The sequence below is a fragment of the Colobus angolensis genome, unplaced genomic scaffold (assembly GCF_000951035.1).
Source record: "Colobus angolensis palliatus isolate OR3802 unplaced genomic scaffold, Cang.pa_1.0 Scaffold61, whole genome shotgun sequence".
NCBI lineage: Eukaryota > Metazoa > Chordata > Mammalia > Primates > Cercopithecidae > Colobus > Colobus angolensis.
The window spans coordinates 3,827,266-3,839,918 of NW_012119710.1; the positions used below are offsets into that span (position 1 = coordinate 3,827,266).

Consider the following 12,653-nt stretch of genomic DNA (forward strand, 5'->3'; position numbering starts at 1 on the left):
AACCCGGGAAGCAGAGATTGCAGTGAGCCAAGATGGCGCCACTGCACTCCAGCCTGGTGACAGAGTGAGACTCCATCTCAAAAAAAAAAAAAAAGTCTATGAACTAGTGATTTGAGATTTCACATTTATCACATTCTAGATTGTATTTTATTTTCATTTATTTATTTGAAATAGAGAGAAGTCTCCCTATGCTGCCCAGGCTGATCTCGAACTCCTGGCTGGGCTTGAGCACTTCTCCCACCTTGGCCTCCCAAACTGCTGGGATTACAGACATGAGCCATCATACCTGACCTAGGTTTTAGTTTTTAGTTTTGTTTTTTCCTGCACCCAGCTAATTTTATTTGATTTGTAGAGACAGGGTCTTGCTATGTTACCCAGGCAGGTCTTGAACTCCTGGGCTCAAGTGATCCCCCTGCCTTGGCCTCCCAAAGTGTTGGGATTACCAGCATGAACCACGGTGCCCAGCCCCACATTCTAGATTTCTACGGATAGAGTATGCTTAGGGATGAGTATGTTTCTGGACGTTTGACTCGGCTCTCCTGGTCTGTTGTCTGTGCACAGCGTCACATTGTTTTAATGATAGAGGCTTTAGCATACATAGCTGGGAAGGCTAATGTTCTTTTTTAGTTTTTCTTTCCAGTGTTTTCCTGGCAATTCTTACATGTTTGTTTTTCCATATGAACTTTAGTATCAATATGTCTAGGTCTATAAAAAAGCTTGGTGATGGCCGGGCGCGGTGGCTCACGCCTGTAATCCCAGTACTTTGGGAGGCCGACGCGGGCGGATCACAAGGTCAGGAGATCGAGACCATCTTGGCCAACACGGTGAAACCCCGTCTCCACTAAAAATGCGAAAAATTAGCCTGGCGTGGTGGCGGGCGCCTGTAGTCCCAGCTACTTGGGAGGCTGAGGCAGGAGAATGGTGGGAACCCGGGAGGCGGAGCTTGCAGTGAGCCGAGATCGCGCCACTGCACTCCAGACTGAACGACTGAGCAAGACTCTGTTTCAAAAAAAAAAAAAAAAAAACCTTGGTGGTATTTTTATTGGGATTATGATACTTTAATAAATTAACTGGGAGAATAGACATAGTTTTTAATATTGAGTCATTTTATCCAAGGATAAGAAATGTCTTCCTATTTGTTCAAGTCTATTATTGTATCTTTTTTTTTTTTTTGAGACAGAGTCTCGCTCTGTCACCCAGGCTGGAGTGCAGTGGCACGATCTCCACTCACTGCAACCTCCACCTCCTGGGTTCAAGCCATTCTCCTGCCTCAGCCTCCCGAGTAGCTGGGACTACAGGCGCCCGCCACCGTGCCCAGCTAATTTTTGTATTTTTAGTAGAGACGGGGTTTCACCGTGTTGGCCAGGCTGGTCTCGAACTCCTGACCTCGTGATCTGCCTGCCTCAGCTTCCCAAAGTGCTGGGATTACAGGCGTGAGCCACTGCACCTGGCCATTTTTTTTTTTTTTTTTTTTTTGAGACAGTCTTGCTCTGTCACCCAGGCTGGAGTGCAGTGGCGCGATCTTGGCTCACCACAACCTCTGCCTCCTGGGTTCAAGCTCTCCTGCCTCAGCCTTCTGAGTAGCTGGGACTACAAGTGCACATCGCCACGCCTGGCTAATTTTTTGTATTTTTAGTAGAGACAGGGTTTCACTGTGTTCGCCAGGATGGTCTCGATCTCCTGACCTTGTGATCCGCCCACCTCCGCCTCCCAAAGGGCTGGGATTACAGGTGTGAGCCACCACACCTGGCCAGGCCTATTATTTTTCTATTGTGGTTCATTAATTTCTGCTTTTATCTCGTAAAAAGTTTTATGTTTCTGTCTGGTTTACTTTGCTGTTCTCTTGCTAGCTTTTTTTTTTTTTTTCCAGATAGAGTCTTGCTCTGTTGCCCAGGCTGGAGTACAGTGGCACAGTCATAGCTCATTGCAGCCTTGAACTCCTGGGCTCAAGCAATCCTCTTCTTGCTTCAGCCTCCCACGTATAGCTAGGATCATAGGTACATGCCACCATGTCTAGCTAATTATTTTATTTTATTTTTCAAGATGGAGTCTTGTTCTGTCGCTCAGGCTGTACTGCAGTGGTGCAATCTCGGCTCACTGCAACCTCCACCTCCACCTCCTGGGTTCAAGCAATTCTCCTACCTCAGTCTCCCGAGTAGCTGGGATTACAGGTGCACACCACTATGCCTGGCTAATTTTTGTATTTTTAGTAGAGGCAGGGTTTCACCATGTTGGCCAGGCTGGTCTTAAACTCCTGACCTCATGATCTGCCTGCCTTGGCCTCCCAAAGTGTTGAGATTACAGGTATGAGCCACAGCGTCTGGCGAAGGTGTGGTTTTTCTGTGTAGGTTTTATTGTTGTTAGTGTCGTTCTGTATTGTTTGTAGAGGTTACATGGGGAGATTTGGGTAAAGGCAACTACTATTATTATCCTCATCAGACTTGTAGGTCTAACTTTTTAATTTTTTAATTTTTAAATTTTTCTTGGTCTTTTATTAATTTTTTTGAGACAGGGTCTCACTCTGTCACCCAGGCTGGAGTGTAGTGACACGATCACGGCTCACTGCAGCCTTAACCTCCCAGGCGCAAGGGATCCTCCTCTCTCAGCCTCCCAAGTAGCTGGGACTACAAGCATGTGCCACCATACCCAGCTAATTTTTTGTAGAGACAGGGTTTTGCCATATTGCCCAGGTTGGTCTTGAACTCCTGAGCTCAAGCGATCTACCCGGCTTGGGCATAAGCCACCTCCCCTGGCCTGGTCCAACTTTTTAAAAGCATTATTCTGCCTGTTGGGTGGAGAATACATTGTAGGTGGGCAAAGAATGAAGGAAACTAGTGGTTCAGGAGCTGGAGCTAGAAATGGTGAGAAGGGGTTGGATTTGGGATCTATGTTGAAGGTAGAGCCGACAAGATTTGCTAGGACTGGATGTGTAGGGTGAGGAAGTGAGGAGAGCAAGAATGACTGGAGGGGTAAGTGGACTGTCACCAGCTGTGTCTCATGAAGGGGCGTGGCTGGGCTATGAGCTATGCTCCTGAGCACGGATGGCTGTTCTCTCTCAAGGTTACAAGCCTGATGAAGGGAAACGAGGGGACGCCTGTGAAGGTGACAGCGGGGGACCCTTTGTCATGAAGGTAAGCTTCTCTAAAGCCCAGAGCCTGGTGAACTCATCTGGGGATGGGGAGAAACTTGTATCTAGAAACAGTTGCCTGGCAGGGGAATACTGATGTGGCCTTGAACTTGACTCTATTGGAAACCTCATCTTTCTTCTTCAGAACCCCTTTAACAAACGCTGGTATCAAATGGGCATCGTCTCATGGGGTGAAGGCTGTGACCGGGATGGGAAATATGGCTTCTACACACACGTGTTCCGCCTGAAGAAGTGGATAAAGAAGGTCACTGATGAGTTTGGAGATTAGGGGGCCACTCATATTCTGGGCTCCTGGAACCAATCCAGTGAAAGAATTATTTTGCTGTTTCTAAAACTATGGTTCCCAATAAAAGTGACTCTCAACGAGCTTCAGTGCTCCCAGTGCTATTCATGGGCAGCTCCCTGGGCTCAGGAGGAGCCAGTAATACTGCTGGATAAAGAAGACTTAAGAATCCACCACCTGCTACACACTGGTAGTCCCAGCACTCGGGAGGCTGAAGTGGGAGGATTGCTTGAGCCCAGCACTCCAGCCTGGGTGACAGAGTGAGATCCTGTCCCAAAAGAATCCACCATCTTCAGAGCAGGGCCAGGTGAGAGGAAAGATGGCAGGTTGAATTTATAGGCATTTGAGATATTCCACCCTCTGGGCTTTAACGGATTATCTCATTTAATCCTCATAAGAGGTAGGTGAGTAAACTGCGATTTGGAGAAGTACCTTGTCTAAAGTCACATGGCTAAGAAAGGTCAAAGTACAACTTCAAATATAGAAAATACTGAGTGAGGTTGGTGCTTTTTTAGTTAACTCCCTACATCTTCCCTCATATCATTTAAAATGATGTCACATCAGGTGGGGCATGGTAGCTCACATCTGTAATCTCAGCAATTTAGGAGACTAAGGTTGAGGCTAGGAATGCGAGATCAGTCTGGGCAATGTGGTGAGACCCCAAAAAATAAAATTAGCTGGGTGTGGTGGCATGTGCCTGTAGTCAAGGTTACTTGGGAGGATCACTTGAGCCCAGGAGGTTGAGGCTGCAGTGAGCCATGATCACATTACTGCACTTGCACTGTAGCCTGGGTGACAGTGAAAACCTGTTTATAAAACTCAGGGCCGGGTGCGGTAGCTCATGCTGGCACTTTGGGAGGCCGAGGCGGACGGATCACGAGGTCAGGAGATCGTAGACCATCCTGGCTAACACGGTGAAACCCTGTCTCTACTAAAAATACAAAAAATTAGCCGGGTGTGGTGGCAGACGCCTGTAGTCCCAGCTACTCGGGAGGCTGAGGCAGGAGAATGGTGTGAACCCGGGAGGCGGAGCTTGCAGTGAGACAAGATTGCACCACTGCACTCCAGCCTGGGCGACATCTTAAACAGAAAAAACAATCAGATCTGGCTGGATGTGGCTCACACCTATAATCCCAGAACTTTGGGAGGCTGAGGCCGATGCAGACAGATCATGGGATGGAGCATGGCTCCATCTTGATAAGTCTCATCCATGAGCTCAGGGAAAGAATGAAGATCAACGTCTGCCTTAGGCACAGGATAGTGGAGTGGAGCAGGAAAATCCTGTGGCTACAGTACCTGGCCTAGGATCTTCTTATGTGGTTTTCAGCGGGAAGGGACCCGAGATAGGGATCTTTAGCACCCTCCCCTTAACATTTTTGTTTTTCTCCTCATTTTTCAACACATCAGAAAACAAGTAGGACAGAGTTCCTTGGCCTCATTCTTTGGTTCTGGTTGACCGAAAGGTAGTGAGCTTGCAGGATGTGGCAGCCCAGGGCATCACCTCGATCAAGGGGGAAGGGATTCAGAATTGCCTGTAACATGCAGGACCTGCTTTTTAAACAAGAACACACATTCTTGTAAGTCTGTTTTCTTCCAACACAGCAGTCAGTGTTGTAAGCTCTAGGTACTTGGGTTTTTCAAGTCAGCTGTGCTAATTCCAGACCGGAGTACAGCCATTCCCTCCTCATTTTTGAGACAGGGTCTCGCTCTGTTGCCCAGGCTGGAGCGCAGTGGAGTGATCATGGCTCACTGCAGCCTTGACCTCCTGGGCTCAGATGATCCTCCCACCTCAGCCTCCCAAGTAGCTGGGACTACAGGCTTGAGCCACTATACCCAGCTAATTTTTGGTTTTTTTTGGTAGAGCCGTGTTGCCCATGCTGGTCTTGAACTCCTGGGCTCAAGTGATCCACCCACCTCAGCCTCCCAAAATGCTAAGGTTATATAAATGAGCCACCAGGCCCAGCCTTTGTAGCCATTCTTTCTAAATATGTCTTTCCACTCTAGAAGCAAACGCTTCCATCATCCCTCAGTGAACAAATACCCACTCCTATGTTCCCACTATAAAGGAGAGACAAGTTTAATTTCGGGAGGCTCCAGGGTCACCTGAAAACGATGACTGGAACCTTTACAGGATTAATCTTCCATCAGTCTTTCATTTCTTAGACATCAACTGAGTTGAAGGTGGGCTACAACAGACAAGTTCCTTTGAACTTTACAACTGCCCAAAATCTCCTCCTCAATCCAGAACCTTTCATCCTGAAGAGTTTTTCTGACTGTGGAGGGAGGTCCTGTGGAATTTATTCCAGAGGTGAATACTCAGCTCACTTTCTCATCCTTACTCTGAACGTGAAGCAACTGTTAGCCTGGACCAAAAGAGACTCATATAACCAAGCAGGAAACCACTAAGCTTTCCCAAACTCCATGAGTCAAATGAACACAAATCTAGTTGTGGTGTGAGAGCCACTGAAGCGCAGCCAGTCTCTGGGCGCGATCTTGTGTGCCTTGGTCAGCAAAGTGGTAGGATACCCAAGAGCTCCTTCAAGCGACTGGTGATGGGCAGAGGGAAATCACGACCAAAATCTCAAAACAAGGAAGATGAGATTTTTCTGCTCCCTAGGCGCTGCATGTGGAGAGCAGGAAAGGAGCGTTCCTTCCGTTCCAAAGGAATAAAAGACAGCTTCAAGTCTGTGGGCCAAGAAAAAGGGAAGCTCTGTAAGCAGTAATGAACCTTTCTCTAACTGGCTCAATACCCAGCTGGTACCAAAAGAAGTTAAAAAATTGCTGCCCAACACTCCATGATATGGAGCATCTTGGGAGTCAGGTATAGTTAATGCAAACTTTATTTATAAAAGACTCTTAAATTAGTTGTATCATGCCATGCAATCATACAGAATACAGTGACCCTTCAGGGCGACAGAGAAGAGCTCACAAACTGAAAGGAAAACTATTAAAGAGTTTCTAATATTAACTATTAGAAAGCTAGGAAAGATTAGGACAATTTTACAAATGAGCAATTAAAAAGAAAAGGATCTGGGAACTAGACTGAGCAAAGGGGGCAGCTGTTTACAAGTCTGTACACTAAACTCATCCACGGACAGTCTTCTAGAGCAGCGGGACGCTGACGAAGAGAAGCAGAGTATGTACAAATACTTGTGCCACAACGACTCCTCCCCCAGCTCCACGGCATGATACGTACAACCAGTCTGTATACACTAGGCCTGCTGAGGCCACTTTAAACTATGAGGACTTCTAGTTTAGTAAACTAAAGCTGCAGGGTGCCAGGGGAATGGGGCAGCTTCATTTGCGACTGCTCTTTATTCTCTCCAGTCTTTTTTTCAAGTCGTCTATGTTAGCTGTGGAGGAGGAGGAGGTCACAGTTCCTGAAGAGTGAGTCTGGTTAGAATCCAGGTCTGAATGCTGGTGCTGCTCCCGAGACTCCCGGAGCTGAGAGAGTTTGCTGTGGAGCATGTCTGTGGAAGAGGCGACGGTAGGAACTGCTGGTTTGGAGAGCAAAGAGGTCAAAGGAGGTCGGTCATCTTGCTATTGAGAGAAGGACAGAGATTGTCTAAGGTCAGGTCAAGCAGGTCAAGATGCAGCTCCAGAACCACATACAGCAAGTCTAAGCTTTACACTTCTCTGTGGGCCAGCCTGCCTCGGACCTGCTTGTGACTACCCTCCCTGAGCTGCACAGAAGAAAAGGAGCGGTACCTTTGTGTTGTCCAGACCACATCGCTGTCGGAGGATCTTTAGCCTTTCCAGGTAGACAGATGGCCCCACTTCTTCCCCATTTGTGTTACCTATGGAGGACACTGTGCTTGTGGGTGTGGGCACACATGTGACCTCCATCTGAGGGGAGATGCCTAGGGAGGAAAAGGTAGAAAGAAGATTCAGATATCCACATATCCCCCTTCTAAAGTGCCTTGGTTAATCTCCCACCAAAAAGAACAATTAAGAATTTCCTGGGGCTTGAATATTGTTACTATACTTGAAAACTAAAAATTCCACAAGAATCTACCTGGAGTTGGTGATAAGGGTGCTCTGAAATATACAATATAAGCTTCTTGAGAATGCAAAAAATTGATACAGAAAGGCAGAATGTAAATTGGGTCATCCATCTGCATCCTGGGTTATGCAGGGGATTATACTCCAGTAATCCCAGGGCTGACTTGGGCAATCCAAAAAGCTGAAGCTACTCCTGAGGATACTGTAATTGCCCAACTGAAAAACCAGAGGACCTTAAATGTTTGGAAGAAATAGATTACGTTTGGACCAATGTCACATAGGAGACACTCATTTGAACCTGTGAAGGAAGGAAGGTGTCCAAGGCTATGGTGTATTCATGGGGAAGAGAAGGAGGTGTCCAACAATTATCTAAAGAGGGCGTAGAACTGGAGGGTCTGTAACCTACCACTAAGATCAATATCTGGCAGCAGAGAGGAAAACCAAAACAAGAAAAAATCCATCACACTTCCTAAATTTCTGAGAATGAACAATGATACAACGCAGGCCTTTAAAATATTTCACTTGGTATCAATGCAAATGCATTCCACAGGCCCCAAAGGTAAGGTACTGGGAGGAAACACTGCCTTATGGTAAATAGGAAGGTAGAACAGGTTACTCCAGGGAAAAAGGACTCCTTTAATGTAAAGATGAGGATAATCCTCAGAGGGGGTGAAAAATGAAGAACTATGTAAAAGCCAACAATAAGAGATGTCTGAATACTCTAAGGCACAAAATCAATTTAATAACCAGTGGGAATACATGCTTGGGTTGCAAATGTGCTGTTTAGGCCAAAATTATCACATGTCGAACATCCCCAAAAAGGGCTTTGGAAATGAAGATAGAATGCCCACCCCGATCAAACCATGGTATGTTTACATGTGGCATACTGTTTGACATTTTGTGCACCACACTTTAACTCCTTAGAGGTTTTTTTCATTAAAGACCAGCCTGGGCAACAAAACAAGACCCCGGCCAGGCCCAGTGGCTCACGCCTGTAATCCCAGCACTTTGGGAGACCGAGGCAGGTGTATCACTTAGAGGTCAGGGGTTCAAGACCAGCCTGGCCAACAGGGTGAAACCCTGTCTCTAAAAAAAATTCAAAAATTAGCTGGGGATGGTGGCTCACACCTGTAATCCCAGCTACTCGGGAGGCCAAGGCAAGAGAATCACTTGAACCCAGGAGGCAGAAGCTGCAGTGGGCCTAGATCGTACCACTGCACTCCAGCCTGGGTGACAGAGACCCTGTCTCAAAAAAACCCCACAAAAACAAAGAGACCTCATCTCAAAAAATAAAAAGACTTGTAAAGTCTTGGAAAGGCATAATTTAAGGTGTCAAAAACAAGAACTCCTGTTTAAGAAAACAAAATTAACTGAAGCTTCAGCCCAGCAAGACACAGGCTGAGAGTAGATATGATGAGGGTCTGAAAACCACAAAGAGACATGACATGCTTTGACAGGCAAACACGTTCTCAAATGTAAGAGCAGGTGAATGTCGCTAAACTCGGAAAGAACTAAGCACAGGACTGATGAGAGGGCACTTTTGCAGTTGGGTCTGTCTTGTCTTGGTTTAAGGCTCATGATAGTTATTTTCTATAACTGAAACCTCCTAAGTCTTCTGTTTGTCTCTAGATCCTGTGAGCAGTAATTCTCAAACAGGGGCTTTCTCACTGTGGGGGCAGTAACATTTCAGCTTAAACTTAGTTACTGCATTCACTCATATCATTTAACGAATAACATCATGTGGCTTAAGGGCAGGGACATGTTCTGAGAAATGCATTTGTTAGGTAATTTCATAGTTATGCGAACACCTAGTTGGTATAACCTGCCACATATCTAGGCTACAAGCCTATATAGCTTGTTACTACACTGAGTAGTGTAGGTAATTTTAACACAATGTTAAGGATGTATCTAAACATAGAGAGGGTACAATAAGAATGCCATATAAAAGATAAATGGTACACCTGTGTAGGGCATTTACCAGGAATGGAGCTTGCAGGACTGGAAGTTGCTCTGGGTGAGTGGTGTGTGAAGGTGAAAGCCTAGGACACTACTGTCAACTTTATAAACACTGTACACTTAGGCTACACTAAACTTATACAAAAATAATTGTGCTACGACATTATGACAGCTATGGTATCATCAGGTGATAGGAATTTTTCAGCTCCATTATAATCTTATGGGACTGGCTGGGCATGGTGGCTCACACCTGTAATCCTAGGACTTTGGGAGGCCGAGGTGGGTGGATCACGAGGTCAGGAGATTGACACCACGGTGAAACCCCATCTCTATTTTTTTTTTTTTTTTTTGAGGCGGAGTCTCGCTCTGTCGCCCAGACTGGAGTGCAATGGCCGGATCTCAGCTCACTGCAAGCTCCGCCTCCTGGGTTTACGCCATTCTCCTGCCTCAGCCTCCCGAGTAGCTGGGACTACAGGCGCCCTCCACCTCGCCCGGCTAGTTTTTGTATTTTTAGTAGAGACAGGGTTTCACCGTGTTAGCCAGGATGGTCTCGATCTCCTGACCTTGTGATCCGCCCATCTCGGCCTCCCAAAGTGCTGGGATTACAGGCTTGAGCCACCGCGCCCGGCCTCCCGTCTCTATTAAAAATACAAAAAAATTAGCTGGGCGTGGTGGCGGGTGCCTGTAGTCCCAGCTACTCAGGAGGCTGAGGCAGGAGAATGGTATGAACCCGGGAGGCTGAGCTTGCAGTGAGCCGAGATCGCACCACTGCACTCCAGGCTGGGCGACAGAGCAAGACTCTGTCTCAAAAAAGAAAAAAAAATACACAAAATTAGCTGGGTGTGATGGCATGCAACTGTCCAGCTACTCGGGAGGCCAAGGCAAAAGAATCACTTGAACCTAGGAGATGGAGGTTGCAGTGAGCCGAGATCGTCACTGCACTCCAGCCTGCATGACAGAGTGAGACCCTGTCTCAAATAAATAATCTTATGGGACCACCATCATATATGCAGTCCGTCATTGGCCAAAATATTGATATGCATGACTAGACAGATGCTCAACAATTAACCTAATAAATACTACATTATATAGTATGTTAGAGGTTTAAGTGCTGTGGTAGGGTGAGGGATAGGTTGTAAGTTTTAAACAATAAGGTTTTACTGGCCAGGCACGGTGGCTCATGCCTGTAATCCCAGTACTTTGGGAGGCCAAGGCGGGCAGATCAACTGAGGTCAGGAGTTGGAGACCAGTCTGGCCAATATGGTGAAACCCTGCCTCTACTAAAACTATAAAACTTAGCTGGGCATGGAGTTGCACGTCTATATTCCCAGCTACTCGGGAGGCTGAGGCAAGAGAATTTCTTAAACCTGGGAGGCAGAATCTCTTAAACCTTGGCTGCAGTGAGCCAAGGATCGTGCCACAGAATTCCAGCCTGGGCGAGAGGGCAAGACTCCATCTCAAAAAAAAAAAAGGTTTTAGTAAGATGGTATTTGAACAAAGATGTGAAAAAGGAAAGGGAGCTAGGCAACAAAGCCATCTTAGGAGGAGCATTTATTTGTAAGAAATAGCCAGTGCAAAGGCCCTAAGAAAACACATGACTGGTGTGTTCCAGAAACAGCCGGGAGAGGCCAGGCATGATGGCTCACACCTGAAATCCCAGAACTTTGGGAGGCCGAGGTGGGTGGATCACTTGAGCCCAGGAGTTAGAGAGCAGCCTGGGCAACAAGGAGAAATCCCGTCTCTACAAAAAATACAAAAATTAGCCAGGCATGGTGGCATGCACTTGTAGCCCCAGCTACTCGGGAGGCTGAGGTGGGAGGACTGCTTGAACCCAGTGAGCCATGATCACACCACTGCACTCCAGCCTGAGTGAGAGAGCGAGACCCTGACTCAAAAAGAAACAAGGGGGCTGGTGGGGCTGGAGTGAAACAACAGGAAGAGGACTAGGGAATAAGGTACTAGAGGCATTCGCAGGTCCTATAAACACAGGACCTCAGAGACCTTTAAAGGGCCTTTTGCTTTTGCTGAGTGAAAGGGAGAGCCTCTGGAAAATGTTTCATTAGAGTCATTTTGATGCTATGTGTAGGAAAGAATAGAGGGAGGCAGGGTGGAAGCAGGGAGATCAAGTAGGAAGACAGTACAATAACACAGATGAGAGAGAACACACCATGCCAAGGTGGTAGCAGTGAAGGTGAGGAGAAGTGTGGATGAATTCTGCATATGGTTTGCAGGTAGAGCCAAAATAATTTCCTGACAGAAGAGAAGACTCAAAAGCTTTGGATCTGAACAAACTCGAAGGATAAAGTTGATGTCAACCAAGATGGAGAAGAATGTAAATGAATCGGCTGGGCGTGGTGGCTCACGCCTGTAATCCTAGCACTTTGGGAGGCCAAGGTGGGCAGATCACGAGGTCAGGAGATCAAGACCAGCCTGGCCAACATGGTGAAACCCTGTCTCTACTAAAAACACAAAAAATTAGCTGGGCATGGTGGCAGGCGCCTGTAGTCCCAGCTACTTGGGAGGCTGAGGCAGGAGAATTGCTTAAACCTGGGAGGCGGAGGTTGTAGTGAGCTTAGATCGCACCACTGCGCTCCAGCCCGGGCAACAGAACGAGACTGTCTCAAAACAAAACAAAACAAAACAAAAAACAACAAAACAAAACAAAAGTAAATGGATCAGGCTTACAGGATGATCAGGACTTTAGTTTTTTTTGTTGTTTGCTTTTGAGACTGGCCAACATGGCGAAACTCCATCTTCATCAAAAATACACACATTAGCTGGGTGTGGTGGCACCTGTCTGTGGTCCCAGCTACTCAAGAGGCTGAAGCAGGAGAATCACTTGAACCTGGGAGGTGGATGTTGCAGTGAGCCAAGATTACACCACTGCACCCCAGCCTGCTGGGCGACAGAGTGAGACTCTGTCTCAAAAAAAAAAAAAAAAAGAAACAAACAAACAATGTCCATTTGAAACCCAGGTGGAGATATCATGTAGGATATAGCAGTTTGGAAATCAGGAAGGAGGTCTAAGCTGGAGATTTAAATGTTATTTAAAGTGGTGAAGTAGATGAATTCATCAAGGAAATAAGAGAGAGAGAGAAGACAACCATAGACTGAACCCTGGGGGATGTCCGCATTAAAAGGTCAGAGTGAGGCCGGGCGTGGTGGCTCATGCCTATAATCTCAGCACTCTGGGAGGCCAAGGCAGGCAGACTACCTGAGGTCAGGAGTTCCAGACCAGCCTGACTAACATGGAGAAACCCTGTC

The 12,653-nt window shown here is 46.8% G+C and overlaps 2 protein-coding genes across 2 annotated transcripts in view; one reads left to right on the top strand and one right to left on the bottom strand.

Annotated features, from left to right (window-relative positions):
* The window catches only part of F2 (coagulation factor II (thrombin)), a 26,322-nt gene extending 22,808 nt beyond the window's left edge, over positions 1-3,514 (top strand). Inside the window, exons 13-14 of the mRNA XM_011963321.1 lie at positions 3,061-3,131; positions 3,273-3,514. Of these exons, the coding sequence (XP_011818711.1) occupies positions 3,061-3,131; positions 3,273-3,416 (215 nt within the window). The 3' untranslated portion in view covers positions 3,417-3,514. The remainder of the gene's footprint in view (positions 1-3,060; positions 3,132-3,272) is intronic.
* A 2,734-nt stretch (positions 3,515-6,248) lies between these two features.
* CKAP5 (cytoskeleton associated protein 5) overlaps positions 6,249-12,653 on the bottom strand; it is a 106,941-nt gene continuing 100,536 nt past the window's right edge. The window contains exons 42-43 of the mRNA XM_011963557.1: positions 7,140-7,291; positions 6,249-6,971 (exon numbers count right to left, since the gene is read on the bottom strand). Coding sequence (XP_011818947.1) covers positions 6,729-6,971; positions 7,140-7,291 — 395 coding nt within the window. The 3' untranslated portion in view covers positions 6,249-6,728. The remainder of the gene's footprint in view (positions 6,972-7,139; positions 7,292-12,653) is intronic.